Source organism: Hippocampus comes, unplaced genomic scaffold (genome assembly GCF_001891065.2).
Source record: "Hippocampus comes isolate QL1 unplaced genomic scaffold, H_comes_QL1_v1.1 scaffold180, whole genome shotgun sequence".
Taxonomy (NCBI): Eukaryota; Metazoa; Chordata; class Actinopteri; order Syngnathiformes; family Syngnathidae; genus Hippocampus; species Hippocampus comes.
In genome coordinates, this window is record NW_017805076.1 from 895,420 (window position 1) to 913,324 (window position 17,905).

General features: G+C 42.3%; 2 protein-coding genes across 8 annotated transcripts in view; one reads left to right on the top strand and one right to left on the bottom strand.

Moving 5' to 3' along the window:
- The window catches only part of LOC109513084 (TLD domain-containing protein 1-like), a 15,230-nt gene extending 7,618 nt beyond the window's left edge, over positions 1-7,612 (bottom strand). The window contains exons 1-5 of one of the 3 annotated variants that reach the window (XM_019865300.1): positions 7,402-7,524; positions 6,599-6,799; positions 6,214-6,465; positions 6,002-6,146; positions 2,291-2,505 (exon numbers count right to left, since the gene is read on the bottom strand). In XM_019865300.1, coding sequence (XP_019720859.1) covers positions 2,291-2,505; positions 6,002-6,146; positions 6,214-6,465; positions 6,599-6,763 — 777 coding nt within the window. In that variant the 5' untranslated portion in view covers positions 6,764-6,799; positions 7,402-7,524. The other 2 variants (XM_019865299.1, XM_019865298.1) reach the window with 2 other exon arrangements.
- Positions 7,613-11,722: 4,110 nt separating this feature from the next.
- Positions 11,723-17,905, top strand: part of exoc3l1 (exocyst complex component 3-like 1) — a 37,382-nt gene continuing 31,199 nt past the window's right edge. Inside the window, exons 1-3 of one of the 5 annotated variants that reach the window (XM_019865289.1) lie at positions 11,723-11,956; positions 13,616-13,794; positions 13,903-14,122. In XM_019865289.1, coding sequence (XP_019720848.1) covers positions 11,914-11,956; positions 13,616-13,794; positions 13,903-14,122 — 442 coding nt within the window. In that variant the 5' untranslated portion in view covers positions 11,723-11,913. Of the gene's footprint in view, positions 11,957-13,615; positions 13,795-13,902; positions 14,123-17,905 lie in introns of those variants that run through there. The other 4 variants (XM_019865290.1, XM_019865291.1, XM_019865293.1 and 1 more) reach the window with 4 other exon arrangements.

The window sequence follows — 17,905 nt, forward strand, 5'->3', positions numbered from 1 at the left end:
CTATTTTCTTTGATGAAGCTGAACAAAACATCACACAGAGGTCGATTTACTGCTGAACACCCTCACTCAATTTTGAGGATTTGCTCAGCTCAGAGCCTGACCCCAAATATTGATGAACTTGTAGAAAAGTTAAGACACCACCGAGTATCAGCCTCAGCCTCAAAGAAGTGAATATTACTTATAATATACTGTGCAATCACATATTAAGCGTTTTTACTCAGTTCAAGTTTAAAAATTAAAGTGCAATATTTGCTTTCGCTGCTTGTTACTTCTTGAAGAAAGTGTTGTTTTTGGTTTATACATTTTTGCACTTTATTTTATTGTATTTCAATCCAATTATGTTTTAAAAATATTTTATTCGAGTAAATGATCGAATATTACTGCACTATTATTTGTTTTTCTTTTAAGTAAATTTAGCCTACTTTTGCTAAAAGAGAAAATATGGACTAGTGATAGTGCCTTGAATAATATCGGCTTTTTTCATTCATGTTATGGGTATTTTTATACAAAGGAAATTTTTTTTTGCCTGTTGAAAATTAAAGTTTACTGACATAGCCATAAAAAAATGTTGCTTTATTTATCTGACCGTATTGGAATGTATTTGTTAGGTTTTCAGTCAATTAAATTTGGTTCAATAAACAATATGTGGTCATTTTTAAAATTTTCAATGAACATTCGATCAGTCCGGCCCTCGGCTTGCAGCAAATTTTTTTATCTGGCCCTCCGTCCATTTGACTTTGACACCCCTGCTGTACAGAGTGTTGCTTGAATTTATTTGTCAGGTACTTTGTTTTTTTTCACTCCCTAAGTCAGGGGTGGCCAATCCGCGGCTCACGAGCCGCATGTGACTCTTTGGCTTGTTTAATGCGGCTCCCAGGCTTTCATACAACAAGCGTCAAAAACGCCTCGGCAGTGACGATGCCATTCAAACGAAGGCGCTAACTACACAGAACGTACTACGTCAGCCTATCATCAATCCCGTTACTTGATTGACAGAGGGCAACCAATCAGATGACTGCATCACCGCTCATGCGCAAACAACGGCGCTAAACGCTCAGCTCGTCAGCGAATTACCTCTGATTTTAATATATAATACGTCGATCAGAATCGACCAGGAGCCAGCGAACTGGTCCCAAGTCGACCGCAAGGGGTGGGAGAAGGAAATGTTTGGAAAAAAAAGATTTGTTTGTTTGTATCTGTAGCTTTCGTTCATTTTCGGCCCGTTCCGACTGTTGCTCATCATGGTGTGCGGGCATATGTGCGCGAGTGCACTGGTGGGCACCCGCGTGAGTGCGTGCATGTGAGCGCGCGTGTGTGTGTGTGTGTGTGTGTATTCTTGCACCTGCTCGATCGGGTCGTTTGTGGGAAGTTGGTCGCTTCAAAAGTCGATCTTTGGCCAAAAAAGTATGTGAGCGTGCGCGTGTGTGTGTGCGCACGCGCGCACACGAGGAAGGGTATGATGTGGCTCTTTGCAGTAACACAGTAAAAAATTGGCTCTTCGTCTCTGACTGGTTGGCCACCCCTGCCCTAAGTAGTCATAAAATAAAACTATCTTCATGATAGATGCAGACACTGTATTTTCACGACCATATGGCACACCATAGTAAAAGGCATAGTGTCAGTTACGGGTGCTATTTTGTATTTAACACATACCTAAGACGCATTGTATTATTGGACGCAAGCACGGTAAAACGGTGCAGTCGGTAATGGGAGCCAAGTGAGGCCGGCAGAGCAGCAGAATAAAGGATTAAAATCTCCAAAAAAGCGTCTTCATTTAATGTTACCCAGAACATTCCATGTTTTACAGTAGTAGGAGCAGAAGTTGGCCAGGTTTTCCTTGAATTCCGCCAGATGCCGCTGCGCCACGGTCATTCTTGCTTGGTTGGATAGATGTTGCCGTTTCATAAAGCAAAAGCACCAAGCACAATGTTGTTTTGCACAATGCACATAACCGGCACCTGCTGGTTTAGCGTCCTCTTCCACGCCCACCCTTCCCCCTTTAACGTTGGCATTCTGTCCTCAGTTACATCCTCCTTTCCTATGTATAAGCATCGTGTCGGCACATCAGTCTGTCAAGCGGACCCCTCATCAAAGTCACGCAACATCATTGATAGATTTTGGAATGCGGTGCATAAACAAGGTGACCTGCATTATTAGGTGCCCCGTCCATTTTGGAGAAAATTCAAAACTTTTATTTGAATCTTATGTGGTCGTGAAAATAATACGCTATTCAAAATTCAAGTGACTCAAGGTGCAACAAAAGTGTGATTATTGTATGTCAGACACTAACCTGCGGTGCAAGAAACATGAGGGTGGGAATATCCAACAGACACCGGCGTAGATCTTTCCAGGGTGTCTCCTTACAAGGAGGCAACAGAGGAAGTGCTGGCCGCACACTTGGCCAAACGTTTAGTCCCTCAGCTACCAACATCTCCAGGTACAAAGATACTTGGGGTACTCTAAAGATCCAGTCCTCCAAACAGGCAACATCATAGCCTCCCTGGTCTTTCAAGATAATAAATTTTTTTTGTCAAAACCCACACAACTTGACTTTATTCACAGCATTTAAAAAAAACACAGCTGAAACAAATTGTAATACATGAAGAAAAATCAAACATTCCATGCCAAGTCACCCAGTGGGTTTTACCAAGCAGATTTTGATTTGAATAAAAGTTTTCTTTACAAACTGTCACTGCAACAGTGTGTGTGATGACATAAAGTTTTCAATAACTTTTCATCTTAAAAATCTTTTGATTAAATATGTAAAGTTTGAAGATGATCAGACAAATACCCAAGCATGAGTTGCATAAAATAAGATAAAATATGACCTCTACAAAAGACCAAAGACAGCAACAAATTCAAAAGCAATTCATAGTCGCACACAGCACAAATATGGCTAAGTGTGTGAGCAAAGTTTGGTGAATTTTTGTTCATGTGCAGTTCCTCAAAAATGCAATTCATGATGGAGTAAAATAAAAATAAAATTAAATATAAATCAATCGTTTCTACGGAAACAATAGGAACTCCGCAGCGGTCACCCTTCGGCCTAGTAATAACAATGATGATAATAATAATAATAATAATAATAATAATAATAATACAAGAACAACATCTACAGAATGGAATTTCTGGAGAAACGGCTTGTGAAGGCTAAGAGGCTCAATGAAAAATCGTGTGAGTGGCATGGAATGATAGACAATTACCTCTAATGAGCTAAACATGTTGAAGTTGGAATGGTTTGAATCAGTCAAAAAATTTGGGAATTTGGGGAGCAAAACTTTATTTTGGGCTTTTATTTTTTTTATGTTTTGAAAAACATTTGTAAGTATAAGAGGAGCAATTTAGAGTGTGGAGGGTTTAAATCGGTCAAAAATGTAGTAATTAGATCAGAAAAGCAAAATGTTAAAAAAAATAAATAATTTTTGGCTTTTAGTTAAAAAATTTTAAAACAAACTGTTGGGATGAGCTAATAACCATTTCAAAAGTGGAATGGTTTGAATTGGTCATAAAAGGGATAAGCTGAACAGGACAACGGAATGGGTTGAATCAGTCAAAAAAAATTAGAAATTAGATGAGAAAGACAAAAAGAATCCAATTTCGGCTTTTATTTTGAAATTTGGACAAAAAATTTGCGGTCAGGATAAGCTGAACAGTTTAAAATTGGAATGGTTTGAATCAGTCAAAAAACGTACCGTAAATTCGGGATTACAAGCCGCTACTTTTTTTCCACACTTTCAACACTGCGGCGTGTAATATGAAGCGGCTTTTTAATTTTTTTTTTTCCATCGCCGAAAAAACATGGATCAATAAAATGAATGAATCTTTCACTGAGGTCCAATGAGATTGTATGACTAATCACAACTTCCGCTCTTTTTGCCGTAGCGGAGGGAAAAATGTGTTACCCGGCAACAGTCGACCAATAAAATGAATGAGTAGTACACAGGGGTCCAATGAAATTGTATGATTACCGGTAATCACAACTTCCTTATTTCAGTCGTTCTTCTAACCCTGATAAACATGGAGAATACCAGACGAAAAGCATATGATGCAGCTTTTAAACTAAAAGCGATCACTCTGGCAGTTAAAGAAGGAAATCGAGCTGCTGCCCGTAAGGCGTAGAAAAAAAAGTAGTGTGTTTCCGGTAACCCGACCGACCGAGAATTTCTACGTCGAAAAAAAAATTTACGGTCGGCATTTTTTTCAAACAACCCTCTACATTTTTGTGTAGAGCATAGGTGTCAAACTCAGGTCCTGGAGGGCCGCTGTCCTGCATGTTTTCCAAGTCTCCCTGTTGCAACACACCTGATTCAAATGAGACCGCGATCTCCGACGACAATTTAAACCGCGTTCTCTGTGTTAGTCACATGCTCGCACCGTAATGTTAAGAAAATAGCATCCATTGATGAATCGAAAAAATAAAGCGAACTATTTGATGAACACCACGGGCTGATTAAAAACCGACGGCGGAGGAGGACGCCGGAGGCGGCAGCGCGCCACGGCCCCCGAGTCTGGAGCGGGGAGAAAACTAAATAGGCGGCGGGTTCAATGTCTTCTTGTTTTGTTTATTTTGTTTAAATTTTTGATGGGCAAAAAAAAAGATTAAAAATAAAAAAACTTTGTCTGACCTATCGACCCTATGCTGAAATTTCTTGTCACCGGAAACACACTATCTTTTTTGTTTGGCCTAATCTTGGCATAGACGAGTCGATGGTGCGAAGGTGGAGGCTCCGACAAGAAGAACTGAGCCAGTGTAAAAAGACAAAGAAAGCTTTTAAAGGTTTTAAAGGTGGGCCGTCGTGGTGTTATAGATTCATGAAATGGAAGCCTGTCTATTAGGGCACGCACGACGTTGTGTCAGCAGCTCCCTCCCAATTACGAGGACAAACTTGCTTCGTTCCGCACGTTCACACAAACAAAGAGAGCGGAGAATTCCATCAGCCCAGATGAAATAATAAATATGGACGAAGATCCTCTGACATTTGATTTGCCTCTCACTCGGACTGTAAATAAAAAAGGTGACTTCCCCCGTCATATTGAAAACAAGCGTCCACGAGAGAACACATTTTACCTGTGTTTTGAGCCACGCAGCATTGGGCCTAAAGCTGCCAACGATGATCATTTTTAAGCGGCTGACGATAGAAATAATTTCATATATCTTTTCCCATTTATATGATTTGCATTATTCTAGCTAAAGCCTAGTGGGCTGCAGTATTTCTCCTCGTAATTACGCAGATGCGCATCAAGATCTCTCGTTGTCTGGCCTCTTATTATGTGTTTCAGCGTAATTTCGTTGTGCAAATGCATTTATCATGCTCACAAAAATAGGGAGATTATTTTAACCTTAAGAAATGTTGCATTTTTTTTCTGCAGGGGTTCAGCGGGGGACCGCGCCATTGGCCTCACCCGGAGGGGCTCCCGGCGGCAGTGACGCAGAAGCAAACCCCCGCCTACTCATTGGCCAGCGGTTTATAGTACGGTGCGGCGCATATAATTACAAAATTGATTTTTCTTCATAAATCTGAGCATGCGGCTCATAATCAGGTGCGGTCTGTAGCCCGGAATTTACGGTATGTTGTTTGTCTTTTAATTTTTAATTTTGAAAAAAATCGAGGTAGGGATGAGATAAAAAGTTTAAAGTTGGAATGTTTGAATCTGTGAAAAAAAATGTAGAATATAGAGGGAAAAGAATGATTGCAGTCGAGATTAGCTGAGCAGTTTAAAGTTTCTCAAAACAAAGTTTCGCAGTTTGAACATGAAGTATCTTGTCTTTGTAATGTATACAATTAAACATAGGACATGATTTGCAGATCATTGTGTTATTATTTCTGTTGAACACAAAGTCCCAACTTCATTGTAAATGGGTTTGTAGAATAACCTTTACACGCTAATGTGTGACATTAAAGACATAAAAGCAGCCAAGTGGCATCCAAACACTCCTGCAACGCCTCCATTCTATCTTTAAAATCATAAGCGAAAGATACTGCAAATGTCACCTGTTTACCTGTGGATTTCAGTTCTGAGCACATCTGCTCTGCCAAGAGTGTCACACCCTGGGAGCCATCACCCATTTTGTCTGGTTTCCACCCCTGGACGAGTCCTTTATTGAGGACAATCTGAACTACAGCAGAGATCAGGTCCCGTAAGAACTATGAAAAGAAAACATGTCTCAGGTGGACACGAAAACAAGTACATTTCGACTGAGCCTTTCCTCACCTCTGTTAATTGCTCAAAGGTGACGACCTTGGAGCATGCTCCACCCAGGGCCATAGCCATAACCAAAGGAGCTCGTTCTTCTGCGGTACCCTGCAGGGTGTCTGCGAGGAAGATCACCAACTGCTCGCGACAAACTCCTGACGCAGCGGATGGACTGACTTTGCCAACTGCTGTGGTTCCAAAGTCAATACTACACATACAATGGTATGTCCGCCTTACCATGGAGTCTGGCGCCAGCATGCACATGGAGGACTGACAACACACAACAATTAGCTATTGCATGTGAATATTCAGTAAATATTTTTTTTTTGGGGGGGCGGGGGGGGAAGATAGCTATGAAGATCAACATTTTCTTTTTTTTGCCATTTCATATGGATCATACTACCTGCAGCATCTCAAAAGTGAGAGTATTTCCTGCGGGTGTTTTCTTTTGGGCTCCTGCAGGGGCATTGCCCTGAAGGCGGTCAAACACTCCTTGAATCACTGGTCGATCTTCCGGACGGAAACGGGACAGTCGCTTTTGCACCACCACACTCTCAGTGTTGCCCATGGTACGTCACATTCGTGGCATGATGCTTGCATGGAGCTGGATACAAAAATATTTGGAGTGAATCTCTTTTTATTATTTCAAAGCTCCATAGTCATTGTGCCTCTGTTTACATGTTAGAGCTTCCAACTAGAATCTATCAAGGTTACCGTACTAGTCGAAGAGGAATAGTAAAGTAGCAAGTAGGATAAGGGTTTGGAGAAACAAATGATGAATCCTATTACAGTACATTATTTGCAAGCTCCTCTATCCTGAACCCCCTGTTTTCATGTTGGATGACTCAAAGAGTAACGTATAGATTCAAAAACTAGGTATGATTTATTTATTTGCAACTAGGGCTGAGTGATTTTATATATATACTGCATATATATATATATAGAGAGAGAGAGAGAGAGAGAGAGAGAGAGAGAGATTCGAACAGAAGGCGTATGATTTGAAATGTGACGTCCTGGGAAGAAAGTAGGTAGGTAGGTGTACTGTACTGAACATAAAATTGCAGCAAGAGAAGAAGCGCGATTTAATATGTGATGTCCTGGGTAATTTAGACTCAAGATCCGCACCATTTTAATTCACTGGCACACGGAGATTTAATATAGAACAACAGCAACATAACAAACGATACATTAGCGATCCCTACCTACCTCCCTCTCGGTGCACACTGCACAGGTAAATGAGACAAGAAAGCTCCTTTGTATCACAGTGGATACTTTTCCAGCGAAGAACCTTGAATGGTGTTTGACAACTCGAGACACACTACGAAATACACAAACCTTTTAACAATTAGCCAATAGCAGTTGTCACTCCGAACCACCAAACACATGACTTCCGGACGCTGCGGAACATGACACAAATACCAGCCAGTCATTTGTCAAATGACGAACAGCTTTTTCGTGATTGGTCAATGAGGAGGTCAAACGGGTGGAGGGAATCTTTTTTTTTTTTGCCAAGGGCAACGATGAAACAGAACGTCTTTGTAAATGTTTGCTTTTACTATTTTGTTACATTGTTATTGAAAAGAAATTGCATTTATCCAACATACTGTATATGCATGCACAAAAGCAAAGCTAAACTATAAATACATTTGTTGATGTGTGGTCCATGTCTCTTTTGGCCATTGCGTTTGGAAATTACATCGTATTAAAAATACAAAAACGACTGGTTATTTGGTTTTAGTTTTAAAATGGCCTTTAAAGTATAGCATTTATTTTGGATTACCGGAAGTTATCACCGACAGCATTTCTCATACTAACCAGGAAATGACGACAGCGTGCCAAGAAACGAATGTCTCATGCTCTAAATTCCCATCAACGCTAACGGCACATTTAGCGGGGAAGGTTGGTACTGTACCCCTCAAAGAAAGAAAGAAAGAAAAATTTTGAATTGTGGTTTAACAAAAAACTGATGGTACATGTAGAAAAGACAGTGGTCCCCCCCCCCCAAAAACTGACATTAAAAGTAATTATATTGAAAACAGTGTCTAGCTCAGTTTTCGAGCCAAGGCACATTTCTTTCATTGAAAAAAATCCCACGGCGCACCACTACCTGAAAATGTGAAAAAAGTGTATTTTAACAATTAAGTGTTTCTATAAGCGTTTTTTTAACATTGAAAAATAACGCTATATTATAACACATTGAATAGGAATCAAATCAACATCAATCCAATATCTGGTGCATTCATTTTAATGGCAAGTAAAATATAGTCAATTAGAACTTTAACTTGCTCAGGGTCGGATTTTGATGTGACAGCTGGTTCTTTTTCTCCCGGTCGTTTGCGCTCTCCCGCATTGCGGCGATAGACCGCAAAGGCATACTATACTGGATCATTTCCCACGGCACACCTAACAATATTGGTGTGCCGCAGCACAGGGTTTGAAAAACACTGGTCTAGCTCATTGAAATTGAACAGTTTAGCTGTTGAACATCTTAAATTTATTCTGGGATCGATTTCATCAGTGTTCAATATGTGCACCAACTGTCACTCGGCATGGGGCTCCGTGTTGCGGATGCCAAACACCATTCGTGCATTTAAGTAGCTCCGCGCCCGCCATCGTCAGGCAGCCAAAGACCTTACGTGGTGGTCGCCCTCTAAATTGTGGATTGGACGCCCACCTCTCAGGCATCCCAGATGCCCGCCAATCATGCAGCCATAGCAAGGCAAATACTAAATCTATTTGGCCATAGATTCTGCTTCGTCGCGGTCACCCTCTTATCAGAACCTCTGTAGCTTTTATCTCCATGTCACGGACGCCTGTAGGCTCTCAGGCAGCCAAGGAGCCAGTCCTTCATGCAGTCGTAGCAGGGCCAAAGCTAATTTTGTCCAGCCAGAGATGCAGCTCGGGCTGCAAGTGGGCTGTTGGAGTTTGTGTTGTTCGTGAAAAGTGGACCATTCCAGCCGAGAGATCCTTTTTAACCATGTCCCAAAATAATTTTGACCGATATTATGCTAAAACAGTGGAAAAAAATGTTTTTTGATGGCATGGGATCTGTAATGGCAATCGTGTTCACCTGGCGATTATCTTATTACCTCTTGTAAGCACTCTTTATAAAAGATATGCAGTGTCCATCTAACCATTCAGTAGGGGATGAGCTGCTTCATCCTTCTACAACAGCAGGCAGTCCAGATGTACCCTTCCGCTCAGCTAAAGTCAGCTAGGATAGGCCAGCAGCCATGTGTGAACCTCGTGTGGATAAACAGTCTCGAAAACAGTTGAATAGTCAGTGCACGAGCATGGCTAATAAAAAACAGATATCTAAAACTGGACATTAAGTTCCAGCAAGGACAGCAACACTGATGGAGACAAAGTAGGCACAGTGACAGTCTGCTGAGCTTTCTTTTCTACAACCTGCATGTCAATGTCATGCATCTGTTATACTGAGCATAAAACGTCTGCATTATCGGTATAGTTTGCGTGACTTTATTCCTGGCTGTGTATTTAAAGCATGAGCATGAATGGAGGTCCATGGCAGTCCAATGCAAAAGCTGAAAGAATGTTGGAAAGGCAAGGACAAGTCAGGAATGTCATACAGGAAGTGGTCTAGATTTAGACTTCCTCTTCATCCCATTGCTCCATTGGGTGGAAGCGGCGATGAGGTGCTTAACAAGCTGACAAAAACACAAACAGGATAGTTCTTGTTTGGACTTGTTTTTCCTCTTTCAGACTCACGCTCTCACATACAATAGATGTTCTGTTTTCTTTTGCCAATCATAATAGACACATTTTCACCATGTATGAAGTCTATTTTGGCTTCCCACTTGTTTAGTGTGTATGCCTGACACACATTTGTATATATTTGAGTAGTTGTGATTATTTCTTGAATCAAGTGGTGAACTGTATTCAGCATTCATGAAGCTTTGAACAGTGTACTGTATGAGGTATGCAGAGAAAAAGACGTTTTGTCATCTAGAGACATCTCAATCGGAATACACACGGCACAACATCCGGTTTGGCCGACTACACCTCTTTTCCTTCATACATCTGGAGGAAACGGTGTCAGACACATTTGGAAGGGCAGTTGCTCAAAATCGAAAAGAGGGGATATGGAATTTCTTTTGTATGTGAAAACAAAATCAATATAATCTGTACACAAAATGCTAATTTCCAAAAACAGTAGGATGGCACTGTGATCGACCTGTTAGCACATTTGCGTCACAGTTCAGAGGTCCAGAGTTTGATTCCGAGCTCCGGCCTTACTGTGTGGAGTTTGCATGTTCTCCCCATGTCTGTGTCGGTTTTCTCTTCATACTCCTGTTTCCTTTCATCTTCCAAAAGCATGCAAGGTAGGATAAATGAACACTCTGAATTGTCCCCGGGTGTGACTGTGAGTGTGAATGGTTGTTTGTCTATATGTGCGTGTGCTCGGTGATGAGCTGGCAACCAGTTCTGGGTTGCCCAAAGACGGCTGAGATAGGCTCCAGCACGCCAGCGACCCTTGTGATGCTGACCCTCAGAGGAGACAAATCCTGCTAATTCCTACAAATTGTTTTGGGAGGAAAGGGTCATGGCAAAAAAGGCAGAAAATTCCGTTTTCAAGATGAATTGCTGCCTATTATCAGTGAATAAATAAGAGGAAATATGATTGTTCAATTTGCTAGTCGACTACACTGTTTATGACCCTAAATATTGAGCCCCTAAAATTTTCAAAGGGCAAGTTCAAAACCACCGTGCTTCAACGAGAAAATTTGTTAGTCTGGAGCCCTGCTGTGTGCATTATTCATTGGTACTTCATATAAGTCTGTGTTCAGTTGATTAAAATTTATGATATAAGGAGACTTCCTGGAATGACAACCATATATACTTGACTTGCCCCTGACATATCGATGGCTCTGACTGCCCCAATCACTCACTCATGCTGGTTTCGCATGAAACGTTGGATGAACGAGATATGAAACTGTAAACCCCGATTCAGACCAATAGATTTCAATGTGTCAAATGTGTCGCTTCTGGAGGTAGGGGGTGGGGGGGGGGGCATCGTGAGATGACAGAGCAATGTAGTGGAGAACCAGCAGCTTCAGAAAATTAAAGAAAACAATTTTAAATCTGTGAAGCTTAAGTATTTGTTAAATTGGTTACTGTCTTTATTCATTCATATTTACGATGATTAAAAAAGAGAAAAAATTAATTTTAAAGGATGAATTGGGTCGTTGGGCCATATTGTACACAGGTGTGTGTTTTTTCAACAAATTTTACAGTATTTTCTTGTGACGAGGTGACAGTCTCTGGCGAACAAAAAACTCCCAAAACAGGGCCAAGGAAATTACAGTACACGATCACCATAGCAATAGCAACCACAACAACACTACCGGTGGTTACATTACGGCATATTTAGTGCAAATTTTGCTCGATTTATAGAAACATTCAAGTACATTTAATGCAATCCAACAGCTTGCCCCCAGTCTCTTCAATGCAGAAAAGCTCCCAGTAGGCTATGCTTCCTTTTCCGCTGCCCCTCCCTGCCACTCACCACTATTCTACATAATTCTCTTCCACCCGCTGCCCTCCCTTCCTGCTGGCCTCTCAGTCGGGAAATATCTGGGGGAGTTGGTCTAGTTTAGAGAAAAAGTAGAATGGATAAGTGCTACTTTTCCATCCACCTTTTTTATTTTCCTCATATCTGTCGGGAGACTTGTGTGCACACAGGCGAGTGGAATCACAATGTCATCAGAGGATCATAGGAATGTTGGCGGCAAACCAGAAGGTAATGCGAGACAAACATATGCTGTTATTAAGTAAATAGCATCCTTTCCATTAAAGAGTCAGCAGATAACAGACAGTAATAGTAACTTTGGAATTCTGCTTTTGAACCAGAAGTTGGAATCATCTTCGAAGAAAAAAAAAGTCAGAGGGGTTATTATTTGAGAGATTGAAGTATATTTCCTGCACTGTTAGTGTTTTATTGAACAACGCAAGAATTGCAAGGCTTGCAAAATTTCCTCCTGATCACTGACATCTCTCCCTTACTTGAGGTTAATGCTGCTACCATAGCAGTAAGCTTATGTGTTTGGACCTTAAAACAGCACTGCGTCTTTTTGTCTGTGGAATTGAAATGTTCTTTCAGTGCTTGTGCTGGTTCTCTCCAGCCTTCCGCACACATTAACATGCACTGTACACTGGTATACATTTGGCTGGTGAGGATATTATAAAACCTATAGGTGTGAATAAGAATTGTTTGTATGGCAGCCCATTGATTGTCTGTCCCGAGTCTGCTTCATCTCTAAGCCTTATTTAGGTATCTGGGATAGGTCCAAAGTCCTGTGATCCTGAACTGCTGACATCATGTGGCAATAGCGGAATTTAAAAAAGAATTCATCAAAACAAATGCATTCAGATACTTCACCGTGTGTCAGCAGTCTGGCATCCTATTGTCACTCAGTCAGTAAATGGTGTTGTTGTGCTGGACCGGTATCTTGAGAGTGAGTTCTATCGATTATTGTTTTACACGTTCATTGATGATATTGATTTCATTGCTCAGGTTTACACTTCGAACGGGTTGGAAGATTTTCCTCCCATATTCCAAACCAAGCCTGTTAGGTTAGGTGAAACGACTAATTTGTGCAAGAGTGTTAATGTGAATGGTTTGCCGAGGTGAACATAGCCTGTGAGTCTCTCAGTAAGCTGCCGTTAGTATTTCAGGCCAGCCCAGTCCGTCTGAGTTGGCATTGAGAACAGATTTACCAATACTACGTCACACACAGGTGCTGCACACCTGACACGCAGCCAAATACAGAAAAATAAAAAGTAAAAGTAGCATTGTATACATTTCAGTCCCACAGAACTCAATGACATGTGTCCCTTCTTGTTTTTATGTCATTAATATATATATATATATATATATATATATATAAAAACACACACACACACACACACACACACACACACACACACACAAACAAACAAACATATTTATAAAATGGTCTGATGGTCTGATGATTACAGTTTTGGTTTGGCTTGAAAAAATGAGGATCGCCGATGACAGACGGGTTGCCCAGCCGCTGCCGAATGACCACACAAGATCTCTAGTACTGTACATAAAGCGGATGTTGGGATTGTAACTTACTTGGAGGCATGAATGGAGAGATTCACACTGAAAAAGTGTTGCACCCCTTTAACAGGGGTGGTTGGGTTGATGCAAGCTGACTCGTGCATCTCCAACTACTAGTTACGTCTGTTTGTTCTTTTTGTTTTTATACATTTCTGTCCGTAGTGGAACCTGACTCAAAAGCATCACAGGCTGAACTATTACCACCCCATAATCATTGTTCATCAATGTTCAGTTTGGTGCCTTTCATTGCTGACTTACCAAAACACTAACAGTCGCCTGGGAGAAAAATAATCTCCATTCCGCTATTTGGTACAGATTTCAGAGTGGCAGTGCCTGATGTGTGGCCAGAGGTGGAGAGGGCAGTGCATTTGGCCCGAGGGGCTGCACTGAAGTGGGCATCGGTTATTTTCTGTCGACCTGAACATCTGAAACGACTGAGCCAGTACAGGAAGAGCGAGAGTCAGAGAACTGCCTCCATACATACCAGACTCAAGGTGACAGCAATGGAACACACCCAGATGGTGATAAAGAGGCAAATACAGTGCAGTAGTTCAGTGTCTTCTTTGTTCAATGCCTCCATTGACCAAGAATTATTCCTCCAGTTGATGGTCCATTCGTACTTGGAAGAAGTGGGCTGGGGTATGGAACAGCTCCGAGAGGCACAGGCTGAACTGAGCGAGCCCTCTCAGACTTTAAAGAAAGCTGGAGTGGAGTTCAACAGAAATCAAGATGAAATGAAATCTTTGGAGAGGCTGAGAGAAGTGTCAGTCAACCACCGTCAGCTATTCACCGCTGTCAGCTACCTGCCAAGACTTTACTCTGGTGAGATGCTTTCTTGTAAGTGGCACTTGGACAGAACATATTGATACCCCCCCCCCCTGCAAGCCACACAACAGATGAACCCACATTGTAAACTGCTTGTCCCTACTACGTTTGATCATGGACACAGTGGTACAGAACACACGCGTTGATGCAGTTAACACGCATGCACGCAAATGCAACAAACACTTCTGTTGTTGCATAAAATTATTGGGTATTAAAGCACAGTTGCAGTACATTGTGAATATAATTAGGTTAATTTACTGCTGAGTGCTGACTTTGGTAATGCTCGTGCATGTCAGTAAGTTCTAATAAAAATAACTACACTTTCCACATCCATTTGGAATACCTTGTTTTTTTTTCTTGTAAAAAAAAAATGCTCAATTTTCACTGTACCCATAGTGATATCATTATCGGGTTATCCAGCAAAAATATTGGGATGTAAAATCTTTGCCATATCGCACAGGCATAGTCACGGGGCCATTCACTTGGGGCATGGTTGCTCTGATGCAGGCAATCCTATATCTGGGTTTGAGGTCACCGATGTGGTTAAAAAGCTCCTCAGTGGCAAATAGAGTTGGGCAGGTGAAACCTCATGAAGGGGTGAGGCTTTCCTTCACATTGTGCCCAAACAGATTTGGAGCTTTGATGCTCCGGTAAAAGTAACATTAGGGTCATCTAGTCGAAGAGTGAAGTTAAAGCAAACTATTCAGAAATTTTTGAATGAACTTCTTCAGTTCAGAGTTCATATTTAAAAAAAAAAAAAAGAACTACAGTACCGGTAAGTTAATTGTTCTAAAAAATGAATTTGTTTATTGTTTTGTTTTGTCTTTTAAACAAGACATTACTCCAAGTCTTTCCACTCAAAATCTTGGCATTTTCCCATTGTTGTAGACAGCGGTTTCACCCTAAAATCTCATGAGAAAAAAACTTGCTTGAAGATTTGAATGCTTTTTATTTCCATGAGGAATTATGGACTTTAGTTTTGAATGTACAAGCACAAATGCAATCTACGGTAGGAGGCAGTCTGAGCTAGGAAATGAGCTGTGACGCACACGAACTAAACTCCCCTTTCGTCTTCAGGCTACCGTAAAACCCACACACCTGTGACTTCCTGCGACATCCACCCACACGTGAAATTTAGAGGGAAAATGTTTTCTAATGTCTACTAGGGAGTCCCAAAGAGTAACTAACCTTACTATTTGTCGCCAACCAATTCAGATTTCCCTCGTGGGGTAACCGCCACAGGTTCTTTTTTTTCCCCTCCAAGTTGCCGAGTGCTGCCATGCTTTACATAAAGCCGTGTGCAGGCCTCTGTGGCTTGGGTTACCAAGTATGGTGTTTATTTCCCTACATATGAGGTCAATTACCGTGTACCTGGTAGTCTTGAGAAAAAAAAAACTGTTATTCACAAAAACCTGTCATATGCAAAACTGTTTTTCAGGCAGAAATACACTTTAGTTCATCTATCCGTCCATCCATCCATTTTATAATCCGATTATCCTCACAAGGGTCGGGGACGTGCTGGAGCCTATCCTGGCCGTTTTCGGGAAGTAGGCCAACCTAGCCAATCGAATGGCACACATAGACATACAACAATTCAGGCTCACACTTACGCTTAGGGACAATTTAGGAATACCCGGAGAAAAGCCACGCAGGCACAAGGAGAACATAGAAACTCCATACAAGAAGGTTGGAACCCCGCACCTCTGCAATGTGAGGCGAACGTGCCACCTTGCCACCATGTACAGTTCATGTTCGCCCAAAATATGAACGAGTTCATGAAGTTTCATTCATTGAACTGGTTCAGGTACATTTACAAGTTGGAAGACACATGTATTTGCAAACCACTTTCCACAACCCTTTGGTGTGATAATCTCAAAACGATCACAAACTTTTTAACGTCGCTTTCAATGTCCAAAATACATAAAAGAAAAATAATAAGAGAACTTCTTAGTGAATCTTTTGTCATCTGGTCACCAAAGGTCCTTTAAGTTTTTCTTTGGAGCCACACCAAACAAGGCTCAGATGAACACAGAACAGAGTCACTGTTCATTTTGTAGAACTGCCTCAGCAGCTCTTGTGACAGACAGTGCTTCTTTAGTAGCTTTATGCCCCTTGCTGTTCCCAGCACTGCACATTTCTGGACTGAGATGTCCGATGTTGTTCCCGGGATCTGTTGCAACCACTCATCTAGTTTGGGGGTCACTGCCCCGAGTGCTCCGACCACCACAGGCACGACTGTCACCTTGACCTTCCAGGCTCTCTCCAGCTCCTCTCTCAGCCCTTGGTATTTCTCGAGTTTCTCGTGTTCCTTCTTTCTGATGTTTCCATCACTTGGGACCGCTACATCCACTACAACGGCTTTCCTCTGCCCTTTATCTATGATCACGATATCTGGTTGGTTCGCCATTACCATCTTGTCAGTCTGGATCTGGAAGTCCCACAGGATCTTCGCTTGATCATTCTCCACCACCTTCGGAGGTGTTTCCCATTTTGACCTTGGGGTTTCCAGTCCATACTCCGCACAGATGTTTCGGTAGACTATGCCAGCCACCTGGTTATGGCGTTCCATGTAGGCTTTCCCTACCAGCATCTTACACCCTGCAGTTATGTGTTGGATCGTCTCAGGTGCCTCTTTCCACAACCTACACCTTGGGTCTTGTCTGGTGTGGTATATCTGGGCCTCAATGGCTCTGGTGCTCAGGGCCTGCTCCTGTGCAGCCAGGATGAGTGCCTCTGTGCTGTCCTTCAGGCCAGCCCTCTCTAGCCACCGGGGCCGATAATGAGGTACATCCCGTGTAGGGGCTTGTCCTCCCATGATGGTCCCTCTTCCAGCACCTCGTCCTCTGTTCCCCATTGTCTGAGACATTCTCTGAGTACATCATCTGTTGGAGCCTTCTCCTTGATGTATTCATGGAGCTTGGATGTTTCATCCTGGACAGTGGCTCTCACACTCACTAGTCCCCGGCCTCCTTCCTTTCGGCTTGCGTACAGTCTCAGGGTGCTGGATTTGGGATGGAACCCTCCATGCATGGTTAGGAGCTTTCGGGTCTTAACATCCGTGGTCTGAATCTCTTCCTTTGGCCACCTTATTATTCCTGCAGGGGATCTGATCACTGGCAGGGCGTAGCTGTTTATTGCCCCGGTCTTATTCTTGCCATTGAGCTGGCTTCTTAGGACTTGCCTCACCCACTGGAGATATTTGGCTGTGGCCGCTTTCCTTGTTGCCAGTTCGAGGTTGCCATTGGCTTGTGGTATGCCGAGGTACTTGTAGCTGTCCTCAATGTCTGCTATTGTTCCTTCAGGGAGTGAGACCCCTTCAGTTTGGACTACCTTGCCTCTCTTAGTCACCATCCGACTACATTTTTCAAGCCAGAATCACATCCCGATGTCGCTGCTGTAGATCCTGGTTGTGTGGATCAGGGAGTCTCTGTCCCTTTCGCTTTTAGCATACAGCTTTATGTCATCCATGTAGAGGAGGTGACTGATCGTAGCTCCATTTCTGAGGCGGTATCCATAGCCTGTCTTGGTGATTACTTGGCTTAGGGGGTTCAGTCCTATGCAGAACAGCAGTGGGGAGAGTGCATCACCTTGGTATATGCCACATTTGATGGACACTTGGGTAAGTGGCTTGCCATTGGCTTCAAGTGTGGTTTTCCACATCCTCATCGAGTTTGCAACGAAGGCTCTTAGGGTCCTGTTCACCTTATACAACTCCAAGCATTCAGTGATCCATGTATGTGGCATTGAGTCATAGGCTTTCTTGTAATCAATCCAGGCTGT